Below are 22,179 nucleotides of genomic sequence, written 5' to 3'. Positions count from 1 at the left end.
ATTCATCTCTCTTTCCTATAACCAAACTCCACCCAACTCTTTTACCCATATTTTATTACTTTCCTTAATGTTTTGGCACCACAATTCATTATTTAACTCCTAATTATTCATACTTCTCTCCTATCACCAAAACCCACCCAACTTTTTTTACTCTTATTTTATTCCTCGCCTTAATATTCGTGCCCACAAACAAAGGGAAGAAAATAGAGACTACGAGGGAGTATTACACAAGTGAACTTAATATTTTTATTTACATCAACAGTAACGGTTACATTTTTTCAATCCGAACAACTGTCAAGTGAGATAATTGTCGCAGTATCGGCTTCTACGACGTCTTCTCGGGGTCGATCCCGTGAATGCATTCTAGTTCTCAATGTTCTATTGGTACAACATATCTAGGTGAGAAACACTAGCATCTAGGTAGGTCAACCAAGCGGGGTGAGATGGCGGCATAGGCAGACTCTCAGCGGGGCCTCTAGAATGCAACCGCATCCAATGGTTATGGTGTAGGACAATCCACATAATATCGTACGGTTGTATGCCTACAATTGGGGTCTTCAAAGGCATGATAGTGTTGCAAATTCCATCCCAAACGTTCTCCCCATCTGCCCCTCGTGAATGACCAATCACACATATCGTCCAGTTGAAAAATGTTGCAAACACTAGCAAATTGTCACCACACATCCAGTAACCCGGACCACAACTAATTGGAGCAAAAAACTCAACTCGTTGAAGTGCCAACTCAAACCCTGTCAGATCGGTGGTCGCTGATGGATAAATTCCGAACATTTGTTTGTATATATCGTCGCTCCTCATCTCCCTCGCACACCATTCCCGCATAATTATATAATCTGTCTCTTGGCCCTGCTGGCCGTGAGATAAAATCCAGAACCCACAATGACCGTCATCTCCAACATCCACCCAACCATCGAAGTGGCCCCAAAGAACCTCAAGAACACCCCACCGTTTGGCCCATGATGAAATAAGGCCAATGGTAAAGTTCCTTCCTAAAGGAGCACCGGGAGCTCCTGATTCGAAATCACCAAGTCTTTGTTGTGATGGTGGTGCATTTGTTGAACCATGAGTACTTGGTGTCCCAAACTTCCTTTCTACATGCTCGAAACCCGACTTTATTTAAGTTGTAGAACCTCTCGGACGGCCTTTCGGATGCTCATTAATAGGGGGTGGCAAAATCTCTTGGTCTTCCGGGTGGGAGAAGTCACGCAACAAGTCTATGACTACCCTTCGGTAAACCGGGTCACTGTTTCTCACACCGTCAACTAATTCCTCAAACAAATCACCATCATTTTTCGGCATTTGTTGAGGACTATCATACACCATTGTCTTCCAAAAGATATGAACATCCTCAAGATGGATCCTCCTTCCTCTTTTCATCAATGAAACCAACTTGCATGCACAAGGTAACCCATGAGCCGTTCGTAGCACGAGTCCACATTGATCCTCTACCTCGATACCCAAACCAAGGCCTCTCAAAAGTTCTTTCTCCATTAACTCTATGGCTATAGTAGACACGTTCCCTTGCAATATGGAGAAAGTACGGGATGTTATCCTTGGTTTACTCATTGAATCTTCGAGTTCTTTCTTAATCTTGGAGTATTGACCTTCTAGCATTCCGTGGACACAGGACCACATGGTATCAAGTGTGAGATGACTGCTTTTCAACCAAGCCTTCAATAGATAATGTGCTGACTCAACACGGGAAGTTGCTATGTTACCAAGATAGAAGGCCTCGTTTGTATAGCATAAAATAAACTTCCCTGCGTGCTCACCCCAAGCTTTCCCGATATAAGTGGCCATACGCCCCCACTTATGACTGAAAGACGCCCAAGCTTGCTGAAACACTTGCTCGGTAAGTGCATTGATCACGTTATTCCAACAGTCTTCTGGATTTGTGATGATAAATGCCTTTATACTCTCAGTATGGTAGAATTCCAAAGCTTTAGCATTGATGGCTTTGTTCACGTGCCATCGACACAACAAATGATCAACCTTGGGAAATACTGCCTTAAGAGCATTGATCAAACCCAATTCCCGGTCGGTGACAAAAACAGAAGGGGACGCTCCCGTGACATCTAAAATGTCACCCAACTTCTTCAACAGCCACTTGTAACACTCCTCAGACTCGGTAGGAATCATCGAACATGCAATTAAGAAGGACGATCCGGTGGGTGTGACACTAACCATCTCAATGAGTGGATTATTGTACATGTTGGTTTTATACGTCGAATCCATGATAACCACGTAAGGATAAGCCCGGAACAACTTCACGGAATCAGGATGTGCCATGAAAATATGAGTGATCTCTTTTTTCGGGGAATTAATCTCGTGCCAATGGACGTATTTCGCTTCTACCGCTAGAGCCAACATTTGTTGAGCGGTGTTTATTTCACCCCTAACTTCTTGCCTAATTTTCCTTGTTTCATTATATAGCTGGGTGCTTGACAGTTGAGGTTTTTCTGGGGTTTTCAAATGAAGAGCATTTTTAATATCCCTCGGTTGAACCCCAGCCATAGTTTGTTGCCTAACATATGCCTTCTCTTCCGCGTCCAATCCCGCAAAGTTTCGATCCCCGTCCTTATAAACTGCTACATTGTGGTTGTGTAGTCCACCACCCTCGGGGGTTACAATGTTCCGAACTATCGTCACTTGATCATTTTTAGACACGAAATTTTGAACGGCACGAATACGGAACTTGCATGAACACTTCTGCGACCTCCTTGGCTTTTCGGGATCATCCGTTAGCGGGGGTAACCCATGTCTTTTACATCGAAAATAACTTGCCAACAACCCGTTCTTTTTTCTGTTTTTAGCTCCGTTATTTGTTTTAACCAAAGCAAACCCATTCTCGAACGCAACTTTATTAGCCCAATTGAAAGCATCGTTACGCTTTTTGAAATCTAAAGTAGTCTCGAACAACGGCTTGTAATCAATTGAATTCTCGCCAAAAGTCTCCCACGAAACCTGTTCCAAGCAATACGGACTATAGTAAGACAATAAAAACGATACATAACCTAAATAAATTGCGTAAAACGAAAGCAAAACAAGATAAAACGAGTAATTCATGGCTAAACCACGAGACTCAACAATCGAACATGGCCAAACATTGCGTCTATACGTTCAACCATGGCCAAACAGGGAAAAACAACGTTTAACCATGGCCAAACAAGGAAACTCAACGTTCAACCATGGCCAAACATTGGTTTCCAACGTTCAACCATGGCCAAACAATGGTTTCCAACGTTTGGACCATGGCAAACGAAGGATTCCAACGTTTGGACCATGGCCAACGTTGGTTTTGTTGAAGTTAGCGTCCTCCACAATAGTGCGTTTACATAATAAATCTCATTAAAGGAATATCATCAGGATATTTATTATTTGATCCTCGTCAGTTGATTAACGTAAATCGATAACGGTTGGCTGACTAGAGTTTAACGTTATTGTCGTGAGACGGCGGTGATCAACTGACCCCTTTCAGTCACACCTAAAGGGACGTACCCCAATTGACAACTAATTAATTGTATGAGATATAATTTATTTAGTCCCTTGATTTATTGACTAAAAGGTTAGTCGATCCTTTTTAGAGAGATTTCGAGTTGCGAACTCGAGGCGCGGCAGTTAGTATTTAATTATGCGATAATTGAATAATAAATTTTATGAGACGGGTTTTAGTTAATTAATTGTTAATTCACTAAAATAGTACTAATTGATTAATGTGATTAATATTAGTATGTAAATAATATGTGTAGCGGTACACATATATTTACGGAGTGTTTTGGACAAAATTTATTGGGAAGCATTTAAACATAAAACGATGTTTAAATTAAAATTACACGTATTTGTGCGACAAATGTGAGAACTGATATGGACCCGTAAATGGGACATTGGACCGTGTAAATGGAGTGTAAATAGATGATTATAAACATAATCATTACACTCATGACTTTGATCTATCCCATCAAACTTTTGTTCTATTTTATGCACAATGACAATTGGACATAAAATAAAGCAAATTCACTCCCTCACTCCACCTCTCTCACCCGGCCCCTTCCCCCATATAGACCAACAATTGTCTCTTTTCTCACTTGCTCAATTGAACATCTTTTGCATGTGAATAAAATTGTTGGTTTTATCTCTCTAAAAACTAATAAAAATCATTTACTAAGTTGTTAGTAAACAAAAATAAATACTAAGTGTATTAGTATTATTTACTCCCTTCATACCAATCCAAAGGTAACATTGACTTTTTCACACTTGTTGAGACACGTTTTGCAACGTGAATATCGTTAGTTACACATTATTAAAAATTATAAAAAATTGATATACTTGTAGCATTCATGACGATAAATCAAACAAGATCTCACATGATTATATTTTGTCTTATAGATTAAGAATAATCTCGAAGATTCCTTACGACCATGAATAGTGCCATTTTGGTCAATGTTACCTTTGGATTGGTATGGAGGGAGTACATATTATCAAGGGTAGATTTAACAAATATCTAGTTAGTATTTGTTAGATTATTAGGTGCTTTGTTCTTGGGTGCTACTTGAAGGAGACTTATGTGCTCACTTTAGCTAGTGGTTTAGAGTTGTTTTTAAATAAGTGTTATTTTGTACCAACTTTAACCAAGAACATCATCTCCATTTCCGCGTTAGACGCGGAAGGCTTTTGTTTTATGATTAAGGACAATAGTTGTACTTTTTCATTGAATGATGTGGTTTATGGCAAAGCCATTTCAATTGGAGGCATTTATGTTTTTGGTTCGTCGGTTTTGTTACTTGTCGTCAAAAGTTACCTTGACCAAAACAATATGTATAACTTCACAAACTACTCTACTCTTAGTAAAGAGGTAAGTAAAGGTCGGATCCCAAGGGACGGGTATTGATGTAGGATTTTCGATTGCAAATGGTTGTGTCTAAGGGTGTCATAATTTGGGTTGAGATAGGAGATCAACTAAACTAATCAACAATGTAAATAAAGTAATGAAAACAAGTAAGATGATTAAAATGAGATGTAAACAATTTATTAAAAGCACTAGGGTGTCATGGGTTCATGAGGGATTCATGGGATTTGATCATACAAATATGTTTTCTACTAGATGCAAGCACTTATTGTTGTGATAGGATCGAGTTGGTTTATGTCTTACAATCCCTAAGAAGGTTTGGGTCCCGGAGGCGAATCGATTAGATTGTACAACACCTACAAGTCGACTTAATCCTCCATATCCAACTATATGCATGGTCTAATGAGACTCGAGTTGATTTATGTCTTACAAGTCTCATTGAAAAGGTAAGTGATGGGTAAAAAATGTAAGGATTTATAGGCTCGCATTTCATCAAACATAACATGTGCATAAGTTGAAATCACAACAAGCAAGCAAATTAATTATGAAAACATATTAGATTAAGCATGAATCAATCCCATGTTGGTTTCCCCTAATTCCTCATTAACCCTAGTTAAGGAAACTACTCACTCATTATCAAGTTTAACATGCTAACAAGGTTGTCAATCATACTAGCAAGGCAAAACATGATGAACAAATGAAGATGATTAACAATAATTAAAAAGGGATTAAGAGAGAATTATACCTATAAAGATGATTCCAAATAATAAAGCAAAGAATAATAGAAGTACTTGATGATTGATGGAAGGTTGTCAATCCTCCAAATAAACCCAAATAATCTTCTAATTACCCAAAATAAATGATGAACAATAGAGAAATTAAGGAAAGATTAAGAAATGAGATTTGTATTAATGCTAAATTAAGAGTTGATTACAAGATTAAGAGAGTATTAAGATGAGATAAAAGAGTATAAAGACTTGATTATAATCTAAGTAGTACAATGGGGTATTTATACTAAAGATTAGGTACAAAGATTAGGGTTACTAAGGGCTTAAATGACTATTAAGACCATTAAGAAAAGTTGAGGAAGTGCTCCTCTCCAAGGAGATGCTCATCTCCGTTTTGCTAGTCCCCAGAGAATATGCTCATCCCGAGCGTCTAGGCAGTAGGCACGGTTGAGTCTGCAAGGGAATCCGAGCGGATCAGGGGAGAGACGCTCGGATTGGTTGGCTTCAAGACGAGCGTCTTGGCATCAGGACGCTCGGATTGGTGGGCAGGGAGACGCTCGGATTGGCAGGGAGCCGCTCGGATCCTAGGTCAGGCACTTCTCTTTTCTTCTTTCCTCAACAATCCTCGGGGATCTTGTTGAGGATGCAAGGATCCTTTCATCATTGCCCAATCTACTTTATTATCTACATAGGCCTTCTAGTATCATCTTCCCTTTGATGCTTGGTCATTGAATTCGATCAATTTAGCTCCATTTTGCCATGAAAATGCAAGGTTTTCACTCCTCTCCTACCAAGGAAACAAGACCTCAAAGAATATGCAAAATGGGAAGCTAAGGATAGTAAATGACCCAATTATGCACTAAAAAGCATAGGAACGAGGCTAATTCGGGGACTAAATATGCTCAAATATGAGTCACATCAGTTTTAAATGACGTTAATGACGTTTATCAGGTGGAAACTAAAAAGCTCAAAATGGGTGATCCAAATGAATCCTACCTTTGGCATTGTCGTTTAGGTCACATAAACGAAAGACGCATTAAGAGACTTGCTTCATCAAAAGTGCTCAAACCATTTGATTTCGAATCTTATGGTATATGCGAGTCTTGCCTTTTAGGCAAGATTACTCGTGCACCTTTTGCGGGAAAAGGGACACGAGCTAGTGAGGTTTTGGCTCTCATACATACGGATGTGTGTGGACCATTAACCATCACCGCTAGAGGAGGTTTTCACTACTTCATTACTTTTACTGATGACTTGAGTAGATATGGGTATGTCTACTTGATGAAGAACAAGAGTGAAGCTTTGACAAGTTCAAGGAGTTTCAAAATGAAGTAGAGAACTAATTGGATAAAAAGATTAAGACCCTACGATCCGATCGTGGTGGTGAATACCTAAATTCTGAATTTGATTCACACCTAAAAGATTGTGGTATAGTATCACAATGGACTCCTCCTGGCACACCACAACTAAATGGTGTGGCCGAAGGGAGAAACCGAACTTTATTAGACATGGTTCGGTCCATGATGAGTCTAACCGAGCTTCCTAGTTCGTTTTGGGGTTTTGCCCTCTTGTCTGCAATATTTTCACTAAATCGAAGCCCGACTAAAGCGGCCGATAAAACTCCATATCAGATATGGACAGGGAAAGTCCCTTATTTGTCATTCATGCGCATTTGGGGTTGCGAAGCGTACGTCAAGATCAAGTCTGACAATAAGCTTGCACCCAGGTATGATAAATGTCTTTTTGTAGGATACCCAAGGGAAACACGTGGCTATTACTTCTACAATAAACACGAGAACAAAGTGTTTGTGGCTCGTGATGCTGTCTTCCTAGAAAAAGAGTTTATTTCTAGAAGACGGAGTGGGAGAAAATTTGAACTTGACGAAGTTCGAGAGCCACAAACCGAGAATGAGGTAGAGGTGAACGTGGAGGATAACGTTCCCTCCTCTTCTGAAACGGTAATTCTTCCTATAAAATCAAGTAGGATTTCTAATCCACCTGACCGCTACCTTGGCAATATCGAAGAGGATGGTGTTTTGTTACTTTTGGAAAGTGACGAACCCACTACCTACAAATCAGCCATGTCTAGTCCCGACTCCTCGCATTGGCTAGAAGCCATGTGGTCCGAAATGGATTCCATGTACGAGAACCAGGTATGGGACTTGGTGGATTTACCTGAGGGAGTGCGACTCCTTTAGTGTAAATGGATATATAAAATTAAGCTCGGCGTGGATAAACATATAGATGTTTACAAAGCTATATTGGTGGCAAAAGGTTTCACCCAAGTTCATGGTTTACACTATGACGAAACCTTCGCCCCAGTCGCTATGCTTCGATCCATTAGGATAATCTTAGCGGTTGCCGGGTTTCATGATTATGAGATTTGGCAAATGGATGTCAAAACCGCCTTCTTGAATGGGATTCTAGAAGAGGAAGTGTACATGACACAACCTGAAGGTTTTGTGGATACATCTAACCCTAAGAAGGTGTGTAAGCTCAAGAAGTCCATCTATGGTCTTAAGCAAGCATCTAGGAGTTGGAATCATCGCTTTGATCATGTTATTAAACAATATGGTTTCACTAGAAGTGTTGAAGAACCATGTTTATACATGAAGTTTAGTGGGAGTAAGGTTGCATTCCTTGTCCTATATGTGGATGACATATTGCTCATCGGGAATGATATTCCAACGCTCACTTCCGTTAAGGAGTGGCTAGGGAATCACTTCTAGATGAAGAACTTGGGAGAGGCACAACGAATCTTGGGTATCCGGATCTATAGAGATAGGTCCAAGAGGATACTAGCATTGAGTCAAGAAGCTTATATTGACAAAGTTCTTGACCGGTTCAATATGAAAGACTCTAAAAGAGGATTTCTACCTATGGGCCAAGGGATTACTTTGAGCATGTCACGGTCTCCCTCTACCCCTAAGGAGATTGAACACATGAAAACCGTCCCTTATGCTTCCGTTGTTGGGTCTATCATGTATGCTATGATTTGCACTCATCCCGACGTCGCGTATGCCTTAAGCATGACAAGTCGTTATCAAGCCAAGCCTGGTGAGAGTCACTGGATAGCCGTAAAGAACATCCTACAGTACTTGATAAGGACTAAGGATTCGTTCTTAGTGTTTGGAGGAGAAACTGAGTTGCGTGTAAGAGGTTACACGGACGCAAGTTTCCAAACCGATCGGGATGATATGAAATCCCAATCCGGCTATGTATTTATGCTAAATGGAGGAGCAGTTTGCTGGAAGAGCTTCAAGCAAAGCGTTACCGCGGATTCTACAACAGAGGCTGAGTACCTTACAGCTGTAGGAAATATCGGTATACTTCCTTTAAGATTATTAGGATTATAACGAAATTATGATTATGAAAACTAGTCATAAATGAAATTTGCATAAACAAAATAGTATAGATTAAGAATCAACCTTTGGTTCTAGCAAATTAGGCCTAAGAACAATATCGAATTGATATTCTCCTAATCGTTGCACCCAAGATGCTCCGAGAAATGCCCCTCAAATTGCTAGAATGAGATCCCCAAATTCACTAATTAATTTAGGGTTTTTTTGTTTTTTTTATGAGAGAATATTAGGTCAAAAATTAGGTTAAAGGAATGAGAGAAATAATCTCCTCTTTTCACCTCTTAAAACCGTCCCAACTGAGAGTAATAAGGGGAAGATTTTATTCTTCCCTTTTCTTTCTCTTAATTCGGTTTTTATCCACCAACCACCAAAAATAAGGAGAAAAATATCTTCTTATTTTAGGTTGGTATTCAAAATGTATAAATGTGTATTTATTATAAATTGTCATTTATGTTTATCCGTATTAATAAGTCTACACACAACAGCATGCAGTCGATTTATTAATACCGGTCTGTAATAATTTATTATGACAATCTCGTATAATATATATTTTAACTATAAATATCGCATATTTATAATTAACTAATTAAATATAACCGATTACGTTTAATTACGAATTAACATCTAAATTCGTTCAAGCTAACATTATATACATTAATTAAATATAACAGTTTATATTCAAATTACGAATTGGCAGTTAATTCGTCTCAGCTAATATTATTTAATTGGATTAAATAATCGTCTCATCATCACATTGACTAACTGTTTAGTCAAATACATGGACTAAACTTTTAGTCATATAAGGCATCAATGTGATTACATTTCCATAATCACATCTCTCAAACACATCCTTTAGGTGTGACTTTTAGGGACCAGTTGATCACCGCCATCAGTATGATAATAACGTCAAACTTTCTAGCAAGCCAACCGTTATTAAGTAATCGTTAATCAACTGATAAAATACTAAGTATACCCTTGTGAACCTATAAGAGATTTATAAATGTTATTGATGGGGCATATTCTGCACCCGCTGACCGAGTCAACATATTGAGCAAGGTCAAAGATATCCACAGCAAGTCAACACCTTGGACAGCCTAACCGACGCAGCCTGTCGGCCTGTCACTTGGGTCTCGGCCAGGCAACTAGCCAGCCGGGATACACATCCGCGTACTCACATCCAAGACCCCTCGGCATGGAGTCAACAGGGCCCGCCGGCCTGCCATGGGTCCCTCGGCCGAGGGTAGAACAGTCTTTCCACCTGCTGTGCCACTTGGCCACTACGTGACAAAAGGTGAAAGTCTATAAATACTCCACTTCTCTCAACGAGAAAAGGATCCGCAAATAATCAATTAAACATACTAATCTGGTATAAACTCCCTTATCTCTCTACAATATACTTTGTGCCAAGTAACCCGCAACCTAATCCCTTTAAGTTTGCTGACTTGAGCGTCGGAGTGAGTTCGCTCGGTACCAAGCCGAGCCCTTAGTTTGTTCATTGTTTCAGGAGAGGCCGAAAGGAAGAGTCAAGCAAAGTCATCATTCTACAAGCTTACGTGGTAACAAATCTGCTCCGTAATTACACCCGGAACAATTGGCGCCGTCTGTGGGGAAGCCATACTAAAAGCTAGTCAAATCCCTTACAAAAAAAACACAAAACAAAACCCACACAACAAGCTAAGAAGATGTCGAAACAACAAGAAGCAATTGTGACCGACGAAACTGCATTCTATCAGGATGACACAGTCCACAACTCTGAGATTGGGCAGTCCCCCACCGGCCGAGTAATTCAACCGGCGTACGGGATGCCAATAATACAGAAACACCGCCGCCCGCGGCCATGTCACCTTGTCATGGGACATGTGGTCGATCGAGCAAAGCGAAGCTCGCTCTGGACCTGATGGGTAATCGCCGATCACCCCCGCCGCAACGACGGTGACGGCAGCACACCCGCAGGTAACCAGGGCCCATAAAGTGACTCCGATCAACTTGACCGGAGCAATACAAGGAGCTGAGCATGCAAGGACGCCGGCGGTGCCCGTGGTGTCGGTGGCAGACCAAAGTCCTTCCCCACCTCGCGGGAGGACAGCGTCGCCGCGGCAACAACGAGGCCACCCCCGAAGAAACGAAGAAAGGAGCCCGACTCACCAGAGTCGGATAACAAGGAGCCCTTCAGGCACTTGCAGACTTCCTGGCCGAGTGCACATATCAAGAGGAACCAAACCCCGGAGTTTGGGAAGTATACACCGACGGGTCCTCCACGGCGAACAGCTCAGGAGCCGGCATCCTTATCATCAGCCCAAACGGGGACGAGTTTGAGTACGCCTTGAAATTTACCTTCTCGGCCTCAAACAACGAATCCGAATACGAGGCGGTGATAACTGGAGTCGAGCTAGCTAGAGCTGCCGGAGCAGAGCACATTGTGTTGAAGACAGACTCACTATTGGTTACTAACCAAATCAGAGGAGAGTTTGAGGCTCGGGACGACGGGATGGTAAGATACCTGGAAAGGGTAAAAGCTGACACTGCAAAATTGAAATCTTTCCAAATCCAATGCATTCCCAGGTCTGAGAACAACCGAGCCGACGCTCTCTCAAAACTTGTCAGTTCTACCATCAAGAATGTCACCGACCGTCTTTGGTGGATATCGGAATGCTAAAAGCATCACTGAGACCGTCGGCATGGTGGGCGACATAGAAGCCGAGACGACGTGGATGACTCCGATAATGAAGTACAAACTGACAAATGAGTTACCGGAGGCACGCAGTCTCTCCCAGAAGATAAGAAGGATCGCCGCAAGGTACTTGGTGTTTGAAGGAGAGTTGTATAGAAGGTCCGTAATAAGGCCACTTACAAATGTGTCGGCCCGACGCAAAGCTCATACTGACAGAGATTCACGAAGGCATCTGTGGACATCATATGGGGGCAAGAACACTAGCCCACAAAGCTCTCCGAGCCGGCTACTTCTGGCCTACCATGCTTGAGGATTCCAGAGCTAAGACCAAGAAGTGTAAAAATTGTCAGATGCATGCTCCGGTGATACATGCACCTTCCCGAGACCTGCAACCGGTGCTTAGTCCCCTTCCTTTTGCACAGTGGGGGATGGATTTATTGGGGCCATTTCCAACGGCCTCCGGAGGAAGAAAGTACCTGATCGTCGCCGTCGACTACTTCACCAAATGGGTCGAAGCTGTCGCGGTACCTGCCAAGACGACGGCGGCCGTAAGAAAGGTAATCTGGGAGAACGTCATAACTCGATTTGGGTTACCCCAAGTCATGGTGTTTGACCACGGCCGAGAGTTTTGGAGTGACATAGTGATGAACTGGCTAGAAGAGCTCGGTATCAAGTTTGCATACTCCTCCGTCTGCCACCCTCAGAGCAATGGGCAGGCGGAGGCAGCTAATAAAACAATCCTAAACGGGCTGAAAAAGAAAGGTGAAGATCTAAAGGGAAGGTGGGTTGATGAACTACCCGGCGTCCTGTGGGCCCTTAGAACCACGGAGAAAGAAGCAACGGGGTACAGTCCATTCCACCTGGTCTATGGGTGCAAGCCGAGTCACGCGCAATTGAAGCATCGGTGCCAACATTCGAAGGCAAACCTTTGACCCGGTCGAGAATGAGGAAGGCACGAGAGTCTCCCTAGACACTGTCGAAGAAAGCGAGACACGGCACGGCTTAACTTGCGGTATATAAAAATCGAATGAGAAGAGCATACAACCGTAGGGTCCACAAAAGAGACTTAAGAGTAGGAGATCTAGTCCTAAGAAAGTCAGCTGCCACCAACAAAGGAAACATCCATGGCAAAATGACGGCCAACTGGGAAGGACCCTACAAAGTGGTTGAAGAAATGAGGTCGGGTACATACCGGTTGACAGACATGGGGGGAGTGCCTCTAATGAGCCACTGGAACACCGACAATCTTAGAAAATACTTTGTATAGCGGCGGAGGTGTCCGAGACCGTTGTAGGCACCCCAACGCTTGATTATATCTAATGAAGAATGTTCCAAGTTTTCTATCAAAGTGAAATGTCCCTCCCATAGTCATACCAAGATTTTTACAACAGCAGTCAAAACGTAAACTCGTTCACCTCGGCCAAAGACAGGGTGACGAGGGAAACGCGACTTGCCCCACGATTTGATCCAACATGCTTAGGAACGTATAAGTACGGTTGAGAAGCGCAAATCGGACGCCTCGGCATGGCCGAGAGTGAAAGAGGAAGCGATCAACACGTCTCGAGATCTGAACGCATTTTTGTCGCGCCGTAACCTCGATTACCTCGGCCAGGCCGAGAGTGACGGGGACACAACGACCGATACGCTAACATGTTCACAACGGCGGTTGGGGAACGCAAATCGACCGCCTCGGGCGGTGGAGGAAGCGGCCAGACACGTCAACATGTTTAAAAACGTTAAGTACGGTTGAGATACGCATTCTAACGCTCGGCCAAAATCGAAGGTAGAAACGAAAGAAAAAGCGCTCAATTAATAACGAAAGAAGACAACTCAGACAAAAATGAGAAAAAGACCTCGGCCAAGCCAGAGGCAAAATAAAAAAAACTCTTATTAAAAAGTGTTTACAGGAAATACAAGGAAGAAGTCGACGTAGTCCCCATAGGGATAGCCTAAACACTACCTACCAAAGTTTACAAAAAAGAAGGAACAGCAAAAGGGTACAGACATAAGACATGAAGTGCCAAAAGATGGCAGGGAGGAAAGGCTTAATAATTGGCCCCCGAACAGTGAAGCCATCCGAGATGCCCGGGTGAACCTGGTGACGACCGCCCGTCTCCCTATTCCTATTGCTGCTCGCCACCGGCGACATCAGCGACATCATCTTTGGTGGGCGACCCGTGAAGCGATCAGGCGGTGCGGCTTCACCGCCTTTAGCCTCTCAGCTTCCTCCCTGGCCGCCTTCGCCTTTTCAGCATGGGCCGCCTTCTCCGCAGCCTCCTCTTCCTCCTTCTTCACCTTTGCCTCCTCCGCGGCCTTCGCCTTAGCATCAAGCTTATCATCAAACAGCTCGTCAAATCTTTGCCACGGAAAGGAGCCTTCAGGAAAGAGCTCTCCGATCACTTCCCTGGCAGCTTCTTCGGCCAGGTCCCGGTATTGGGCGCACATGTTAGGGAGGACGACGCTTTGGAGCGTCTCAATGTCCTCCTCCCTCTGGGTGAGGATTGCCTTTGTGTTCCTGTGTGACTTCGACTGAAGCCGATACATAGACTTCCATTCTTCCCTCTTCTTAACAGTGAAGTTAAATGCTTTCTGAAGCTTGTCACGCTCCTCCAGCATCTTAGCGGCATCAGCCTCCCCAGCCTCAACCTTGGCTTCCTTCTTCGCAGCAGCGAGCTCAAGCCTAAGCCGCTCAAGCTGTGGGGCAGCTTCGGCCATGACCTTTTCTTGCTCCATAATGTGAGCACCGGCCATATCAGCCCACTTCGCCAGCATCTTTCTAATCTGGGCGGGGGAAGGCTTCGGGGAGGAGGAGACGATGGCGGCATCTTTATCACCCATCTACGCAGGTCGCTTCTCAATAAGCCGTTCAGAGAGACCGGTAGACGGCGGCGGTTGATCTACAAAAAATGCGGACAAAGCATCCATGTCAACATTCATTGACATACCGGAGAGCCTGTCATCAGGAACGCCTAATGAACCAGCTAAATCTGAGCCACGGGTTAGATCCGTACCGATCATGGGCTTCTTAGACGAGAGGGCGGCCCCCATTTCTTTCTTGGCCTCGGTAGCGATGGCAATGACAATGGGCGAGCGCGATCTCTTTTCTCTTACGTAAGAGAGGAGATTCCTCTGCCACGGTGACCTCCTCATCGGTAATATCGACGACCATCACCGTCTCCTTTTGGACTGCAGGGATTGGAGGTGGAACTGAAGTTGACGCCGTCGCCGCCGAAGACGTTGTTTTTCGCTTTCGGCGCGGCACGTTACCGGCAACTTTCGCCTGGGCCGCCGTCACATCTAGGGCCTTCAACTGCTGATCCCTGAGGTCGTTTGGCGCCGGTCTGCGATCACGTGTATCGGCCTTCGGATGCAACTCAACAACTTTCTTGTCCTTGTCAAGTCCCATCTTCTTGAGGATTTCCTCAGACAGATCCGGGCCAAAACGTTCTGTAAAAGAAACGAAGCAAGAGTTAAATAAAAGAAATAAATCAAGGTTCAAAAACAGAAACATTAAAAGCAGAGATGGGCCTCACACCGACCCCACTCACCCTGTTCGAGGGCCGGTATGAGGCCGACGTGGCAGAGCGGCTCATCTTGAAGAATGATCTGCGTCGGGGGCATCCATCCCTTCGGCGTCCCATCCTTCTCAGCCTCAAACAGCTTCATTGCCCGCCGTTCGTCCGCATTAAGATGGACCTTCAAGGCGTCCATCTTAAGCTTATGCCGGGAGACATATTTCTCACGCTCCCCTTTGCTCTCGCACCGCAAATTGACGTGGTGCTGGAAGGACCAAGACAGTGGATAATCCCCTGGAACCTCAACATATACCCACCGTGCCTTCCAGTCCTTGCAGGAAGTAAGCTTGGAGACGGTGATATAACTTGGCTCGGTCTGTATGCTATACCACCCCTTGCCACCTTGAACATTTAGTCGAAGGTGATGAAGCCGGCGGAATAGGTTCACCGTTGGGGCCTCCCCCTTAAACTGGCATAGCCACACAAAGCCAACAATCGTCCTGATGGCCAACGGATGCGGTGTGCCACGGCGTTCATTGCTTTAATTATGGCGACAACGTATGCATTGAGAGGAAACCGGAGCCCATACTCCGGTGTCTCATGTATACGCCGATACAACCGGGGAGGGCAACGACGGCCTGACCCTCTTTAGGAATAACAATCCTATACTCCCTGCCGAAGGAGAAATGATGTTCGAAAAAGTCAGGGCCAGAACAACTGGCGAACTTGTTGGTCCAAGCACGATCAGGGCCGATCTTACAGGCGTCGCCGTGATCCAGGAGATGCGGCCTCTCCTCGTCGGAATGAGTCCTTTCCTCATCAACACCATCATCATCACCGTCATCAACATCATCATCATCATCCGAGAAACCATCCAAATACCGATCATCAACCTCAGGAGAAGGAGACCTAGGGCCCCCGGACCTTATCGGGATGGCGGCCAGTGCCTCCTCTTTATCAGGGCGCGACGGGGAAGCCCCCGGCGCGGGATTACTAGGTCCGGCATCAGCAGAAGACATGACAATGAATATTTAACAAGAAAAAAAGATTGAAGAATTTGTTTGATTACCTTGGAAGGAAGTGTTACACCGAGTAAACGCTTCGAGAAATTAGAAAGAGAAAGGAACTCTGCGAAAGAAAAACGAAACAAGAGAAAATTTTTGAGAAATAAAATTTGGAAGGCCAAAATGAGGGGGTAACTGCCCTATTTATAGAGCAAAGCCCACTCAATCCGACCAATCAGAGCAAAGCCCATGAGGCGTCAACCAATCAACGCCGAGCCACGTGTCAAGCATTCAGCCATGGAATGTCAATCGACAAACAGTTACAAAACTTCTTCAACACGCTCCTTGACAGAATGCCAATCGACGTATCTTCTTCAACACTCTCCTTGGTATCTACTTGCCAAACGGCCCGGCCCATTCAACCAAGCTTGGCGGACCGGTGGGGGCAATCAAAAGCACACGGCACTCACAACCTCGGTCTCGGCCAGCGCCATTTTCTTTTCCACATTTGATGCCCTTTACACATCCATGTGGAGGGGGGATACGGTACGGCCTAAGCAGAACAAAGCCGAGGTAGAAGAAGCCGGGGCAGAAATTTTTACTTACGCAGAATACGCTCAACACTCATCGAAGGTCCATACCACGGCATAAACTACGCTGGGGGCAAATTGATGGGGCATATTCTGCACCCGCTGACCGAGTCAACATATTGAGCAAGGTCAAAGATATCCACAGCAAGTCAACACCTTGGACAGCCTAACCGACGCAGCCTGTCGGCCTGTCACTTGGGTCTCGGCCAGGCAACTAGCCAGCCGGGATACACATCCGCGTACTCACATCCAAGACCCCTCGGCATGGAGTCAACAGGGTCCGCCGGCCTGCCATGGGTCCCTCGGCCGAGGGTAGAACAGTCTTTCCACCTGCTCTGCCACTTGGCCACTTGGCCACTACGTGACAAAAGGTGAAAGTCTATAAATACTCCACTTCTCTCAACGAGAAAAGGATCCGCAAATAATCAATTAAACATACTAATCTGGTATAAACTCCCTTATCTCTCTATAATATACTTTGTGCCAAGTAACCCGCAACTTAATCCCTTTAAGTTTACTGACTTGAGCGTCGGAGTGAGTTCGCTCGGTACCAAGCCGAGCCCTCAGTTTGTTCATTGTTTCAGGAGAGGCCGAAAGGAAGAGTCAAGCAAAGTCATCATTCTACAAGCTTACGTGGTAACAAATCTGCTCCGTAATTACACCCGGAACAGTTATCACACTAATTGTGGAGGACACAAGCTCCAACAGCAGCGTCTAGGCTGCGAAGGAAGCTATTTGGATTCGGCAATTCATGGAGGGACTAGGTGTAGTCCATTCCGCCAAAGATCTGATCACTCTATATTGTGATAACAGTGGGGCTGTTTTTCAAGCCGAAGTCTAGTAACAAATCTAGACACATTGAAAGGAAATACCATGTAATTAGAGATTATGTGGAATGGAAGGAAATTGGCATTTGTAAGGTTGGGACAGACGATAATATTGCTGATCCTTTAACCAAGCCTTTATCAAAGGGTAAGCATAATGGTCATGTCGTCGCAATGGGATTGAGACGAGTACCAGATTTTTTTTAGATTATGGATATGTAATAATTGGATAGTGTATCTCTTTTTATATATATGATAATCGCATTCATTGTTTAAGCATTCATTTATGAATCTTTTATTTAGTGTGAATAAATTTTTAATACCTTATTTATCTGAATAAGTTGTGGAGACAATGTTGAACACTATTCAAGTGAATAAGATGAACATTGTATTTTGTCCCTAGTCACTTAATGAGGTGACGTCTCGGAGTGACTAGATTGTAAGTCGATTGATGGTTATTCAACACCATGAGGTCATACGTGATGACTAATCGATTACATAGACAGAGTGTGTGACATTTTGCCGGACAGTGACCATTTAGAGAGTCCCTTAGTTCTATTATAGACGTCTGGTCGTGGCAGGGATCTTTAAGATGTTCTTATGAGTCGATTCTTTTGACTGGAGATTATTATCCAAGTCACTGCAGTTTCTGAGTGACTTTGGTTTTTGTCCTAGGTCGTACCGTGAAAGGAGGCCAGAAGGCATCTTCTGAGTCATGATGATCTGTATTTTGCAAAGATAAATAGGGCATACAGGAATTGTCCACCCACGTTGGGTAACTATATCTCAAGGCCACTCGAGGAGTTGTGACTATAAATGCGTGGCCACGCTCGGAAGTAATCTGTGGGAGATTTTTCCGGTTTTGTAGTCACACTCTCGGTCGAGAAAACCAATCGCGATATGTTCATGTGCAAGTGCGACCTGAAAGACACCTTGCATTGAGTGGGAGATTAAAATGGACAAGAGAATTGGTAGCGCACACCTTGTGTCGGACAAGTGGGAGATTGTTGGAGTTAGTGTCCTCCACAATAGTGCGTTTACATAATAAATCTCATTAAAGGAATATCATCAGGATATTTATTATTTGATCCTCGTCAGTTGATTAACGTAAATCGATAACGGTTGGCTGACTAGAGTTTGACGTTATTGTCGTGAGATGGCGGTGATCAATTGACCCCTTTCGGTCACACCTAAAGGAACGAACTCCAATTGGCAACTAATTAATTGTATGAGATACAATTTATTTAGTCCCTTGATTTATTGACTAAAAGGTTAGTCGATCCTTCTTAGAGAGATTTCGAGTTGCGAACTCGAGGCGCGGCAGTTATTATTTAATTATGCGATAATTGAATAATAAATTTTATGAGACGGGTTTTAGTTAATTAATTGTTAATTCACTAAAATAATACTAATTGATTAATGTGATTAATATTAGTACGTAAATAATATGTGTAGCGGTACACATATATTTACGGAGTGTTTTGGACAAAATTTATTGGGAAGCATTTAAACATAAAACGATGTTTAAAGTAAAATTACACGTATTTGTGCGACAAATATAAGAACCGATGTGGACCCGTAAATGGGACATTGGACCGTGTAAATGGAGTGTAAATGGATGATTATAAACATAATCATTACACTCATGACTTTGATCTATCCCATCAAATTTTTGTTCTATTTTATGCACAATGACAATTGGACATAAAATAAAGCAAATTCACTCCCTCACTCCACCTCTCTCACCCGGCCCCTTCCCCCATATAGACCAACAATTGTCTCTTTTCTCACTTGCTCACTTGAACATCTTTTGCATGTGAATAAAATTGTTGGTTTTATCTCTCCAAAAACTAATAAAAATCATTTACTAAGTTGTTAGTAAACAAAAATAAATACTAAGTGTATTAGTATTATTTACATATTATCAAGAGTAGATTTAACAAATATCTAGTTAGTATTTGTTAGATTATTGGGTGCTTTGTTCTTAGGTGCTACTTGAAGGAGACTTTCTCTTTGAAGGTTTTTACTAGGAGGATCATCCATTATTATTTAGCACAAGAACAATCTAGATAGGTGATCTAGATTGTGCCCATATTACCATCAAAATCAATATAAGGAAATTGTATTTCCTTAATCTTTATTATGCTTTTATATTTGCATGCATGTTACATAGATCATATAAAAATGAATTATGAGATAATTTGATTTTTAATTAGAGAGTCTAATTTGGATCTATGATCTTTCAGGTTTTCCACGTTTGGACCATGGCGAACGTTGGTTTCCAACGTTTGGTCCATGGCAAACGTTGTTTTCCCACGTTTGGTCCATGGCTAAACGTTGGATCTCAACGTTTGGCCTTCAACCTTGGGTGCACAAATTTCAGATTTACGCAGAAAAATCGCAATGTTCGCTACTACTAGGTTAATACGTGATGTAAATCAACTATCGAATAGAATTAACGATGTGCAAAAAAAAATGAAAATTAAGCAAATAATGAAGCGATTAAGTTGTTTACGTACCGGTGATTCGGGATCCGTCAAGTTAATTAATCTTGTTAATTGTTGTTGTTGGTTTTTTTTTTAATTTAGTTGATTTTTACTAGAATTTGAGAGGAAATTTTTTAGAGAGAGAAAGTAGTGTGTTAGTGCAAGGGTAGTTATCGTCTTTTTTTTTTTTTGAAAAACGTCGTCGATGAAAATGAGCCCTCTTAATTTGAACATAAACCCTAACTAAAAAAGACATAAACTATAACAAATAGTCAAATGAATTATTAATAATGGAGTAGCGAATTAAATACTTGCTCTATACTCGAATAATTATTCATAATTGAAGAATTTGAAAGGGGTTGAAGGAAGCAAGGAATTGAGAATAGAGAGAAGATAGAGAGAATTAGGTTTGATAATTTTTAGTCAAGGGTAAAGAAATGGAAAGATGGATGCAAAAAGTAGTATAATGAGTAAAGTGTGTACTGCGAAATAAATTACATAACATAAATACACAATTTAAAATCAATACTATATATTAAATCCAGAAACCAAAGGACTTTAATGTAATTAAAGAAAGTTGTACAAATTAATTATATTATATAGTTTTAAATCAATAGCACCGTGTGATGGACCCGATTAAGGGATCTCAATGCAAATATTATATAGTTTGGGTTAAAATTAAATTATATAGAAGCTTGGTAATTTTCCTAAACATGGTCAATTTCCTTAAAATAAAACAATTAGTTAAGATGGTCAATTTCCTTAAAATAAAATAATTAATTAAGATGGTCAATTTCAAGGAGATTAAAAGAAAGAAGATGTCTGGTAATTTTCCTAAATATTTATAGAAGACTAGAAGATGGTCAATTTCTTAAAATAAAATAATTAATTAGTATAAACATGCACACTTATGGTATTAATTATTATCATCATAAAATTATATATTAAATTTAAAATCTGTGCAATTTTATTAAACTTTATAGTTTATTAGATGTATAGAGATGTTAATTATTTAACATACAAAAATATAATAAGTAGGTTATAAATAATTCAAGTTAGATTCCATAATATATAATACTAGGTTTGGTGCCCGGCTACGCCCGGGCTACCTTTATTTAACATTTAAATTTTATTTTCTATGAAATATGATTTCTCTAAATTTGGTTAACACATACATTTAAAATTTATATATTAAAATTATGATGAGAGATAAAATTAATCAACAAATTATGAGACAGGTTCACCCCTCCCGCTGTTAATATTATTACTTTCATTACATCCCCTGTTTATACTATTACGTTCACTACTTCTTCGGTTACTGTTGTTTGTTTTACTATTCCTGCTATTTTTACGGTTAACCCGTTAGTTTTGTCAAACTCGTATATTTAAATAAATTAATATTTTCTTAAAATCGAATTGTTAGTTATTTTTTCATACTCTTTCCGTTGTTCCTACTATTATTTTCATTACATGTGTTGTGACTACTATTACTTTCACTTCCTCCGCCATCATTATTTTTTCTATCACTACTCCCGCATTTATTATTGGTAATTTCACTACTCCCGTTGCTGCTAGTATGACTTTCACTACTCCTGTTGCTATATATTATTGTTGCTTTTACTACTCACATGGAAGGTTACTATCATAATATTTGATTATCTAGTTGTATTAGAGTTATATATTTAAATAAATCTGAAATATTAGATTATAATACTCCGTATTATTTAAGAGCAATCATTATTATTTACTAATTAAATTACAAATCTAATGAATTATGGAATATTATATTTTTTGGAAATCTGAATTGATTTACTTACCTTTTAATAGTTTTCAAAATATAACATATACATATATTATATTCATGTATGTTAAATAATTAAAATATTTATACTAATTAATACCATAAGTCGGACCCGTTTATTTAAGGAAACTCGTCATATTCTAATATTCTCTAAATTTATACTTTGAACCAAAACTATATAATATTTACATTGAAGTCCCGTGTTCAGGTCTATCACACAGCGCTAGCGATTTAAAACTATATAGTATAATTAATGTGTATAGATTTATTTAATTACATGAAAGTCCCTTGGTTTCTGGAATTAATATATAGTATTGATTGCATAATTCTTTCG

The 22,179-nt window shown here is 41.5% G+C and overlaps 1 protein-coding gene across 1 annotated transcript; it reads right to left on the bottom strand.

The window, feature by feature from the left end:
- Window positions 1-378: 378 nt before the first annotated feature.
- On the bottom strand, window positions 379-14,241 carry LOC141620112 (protein FAR1-RELATED SEQUENCE 6-like). Its single transcript, XM_074437066.1, has 3 exons — window positions 14,131-14,241; window positions 1,149-2,982; window positions 379-1,028 (listed from the first exon to the last, which is right to left on the bottom strand). The coding sequence occupies exons 1-3, from the start codon at window positions 14,239-14,241 to the stop codon at window positions 379-381; spliced, it is 2,595 nt and encodes an 864-aa protein (XP_074293167.1).
- Window positions 14,242-22,179: the final 7,938 nt, after the last annotated feature.

Source organism: Silene latifolia, chromosome X, assembly GCF_048544455.1.
Source record: "Silene latifolia isolate original U9 population chromosome X, ASM4854445v1, whole genome shotgun sequence".
NCBI lineage: Eukaryota > Viridiplantae > Streptophyta > Magnoliopsida > Caryophyllales > Caryophyllaceae > Silene > Silene latifolia.
This window is presented reverse-complemented; position numbering and strand designations above follow the sequence as displayed.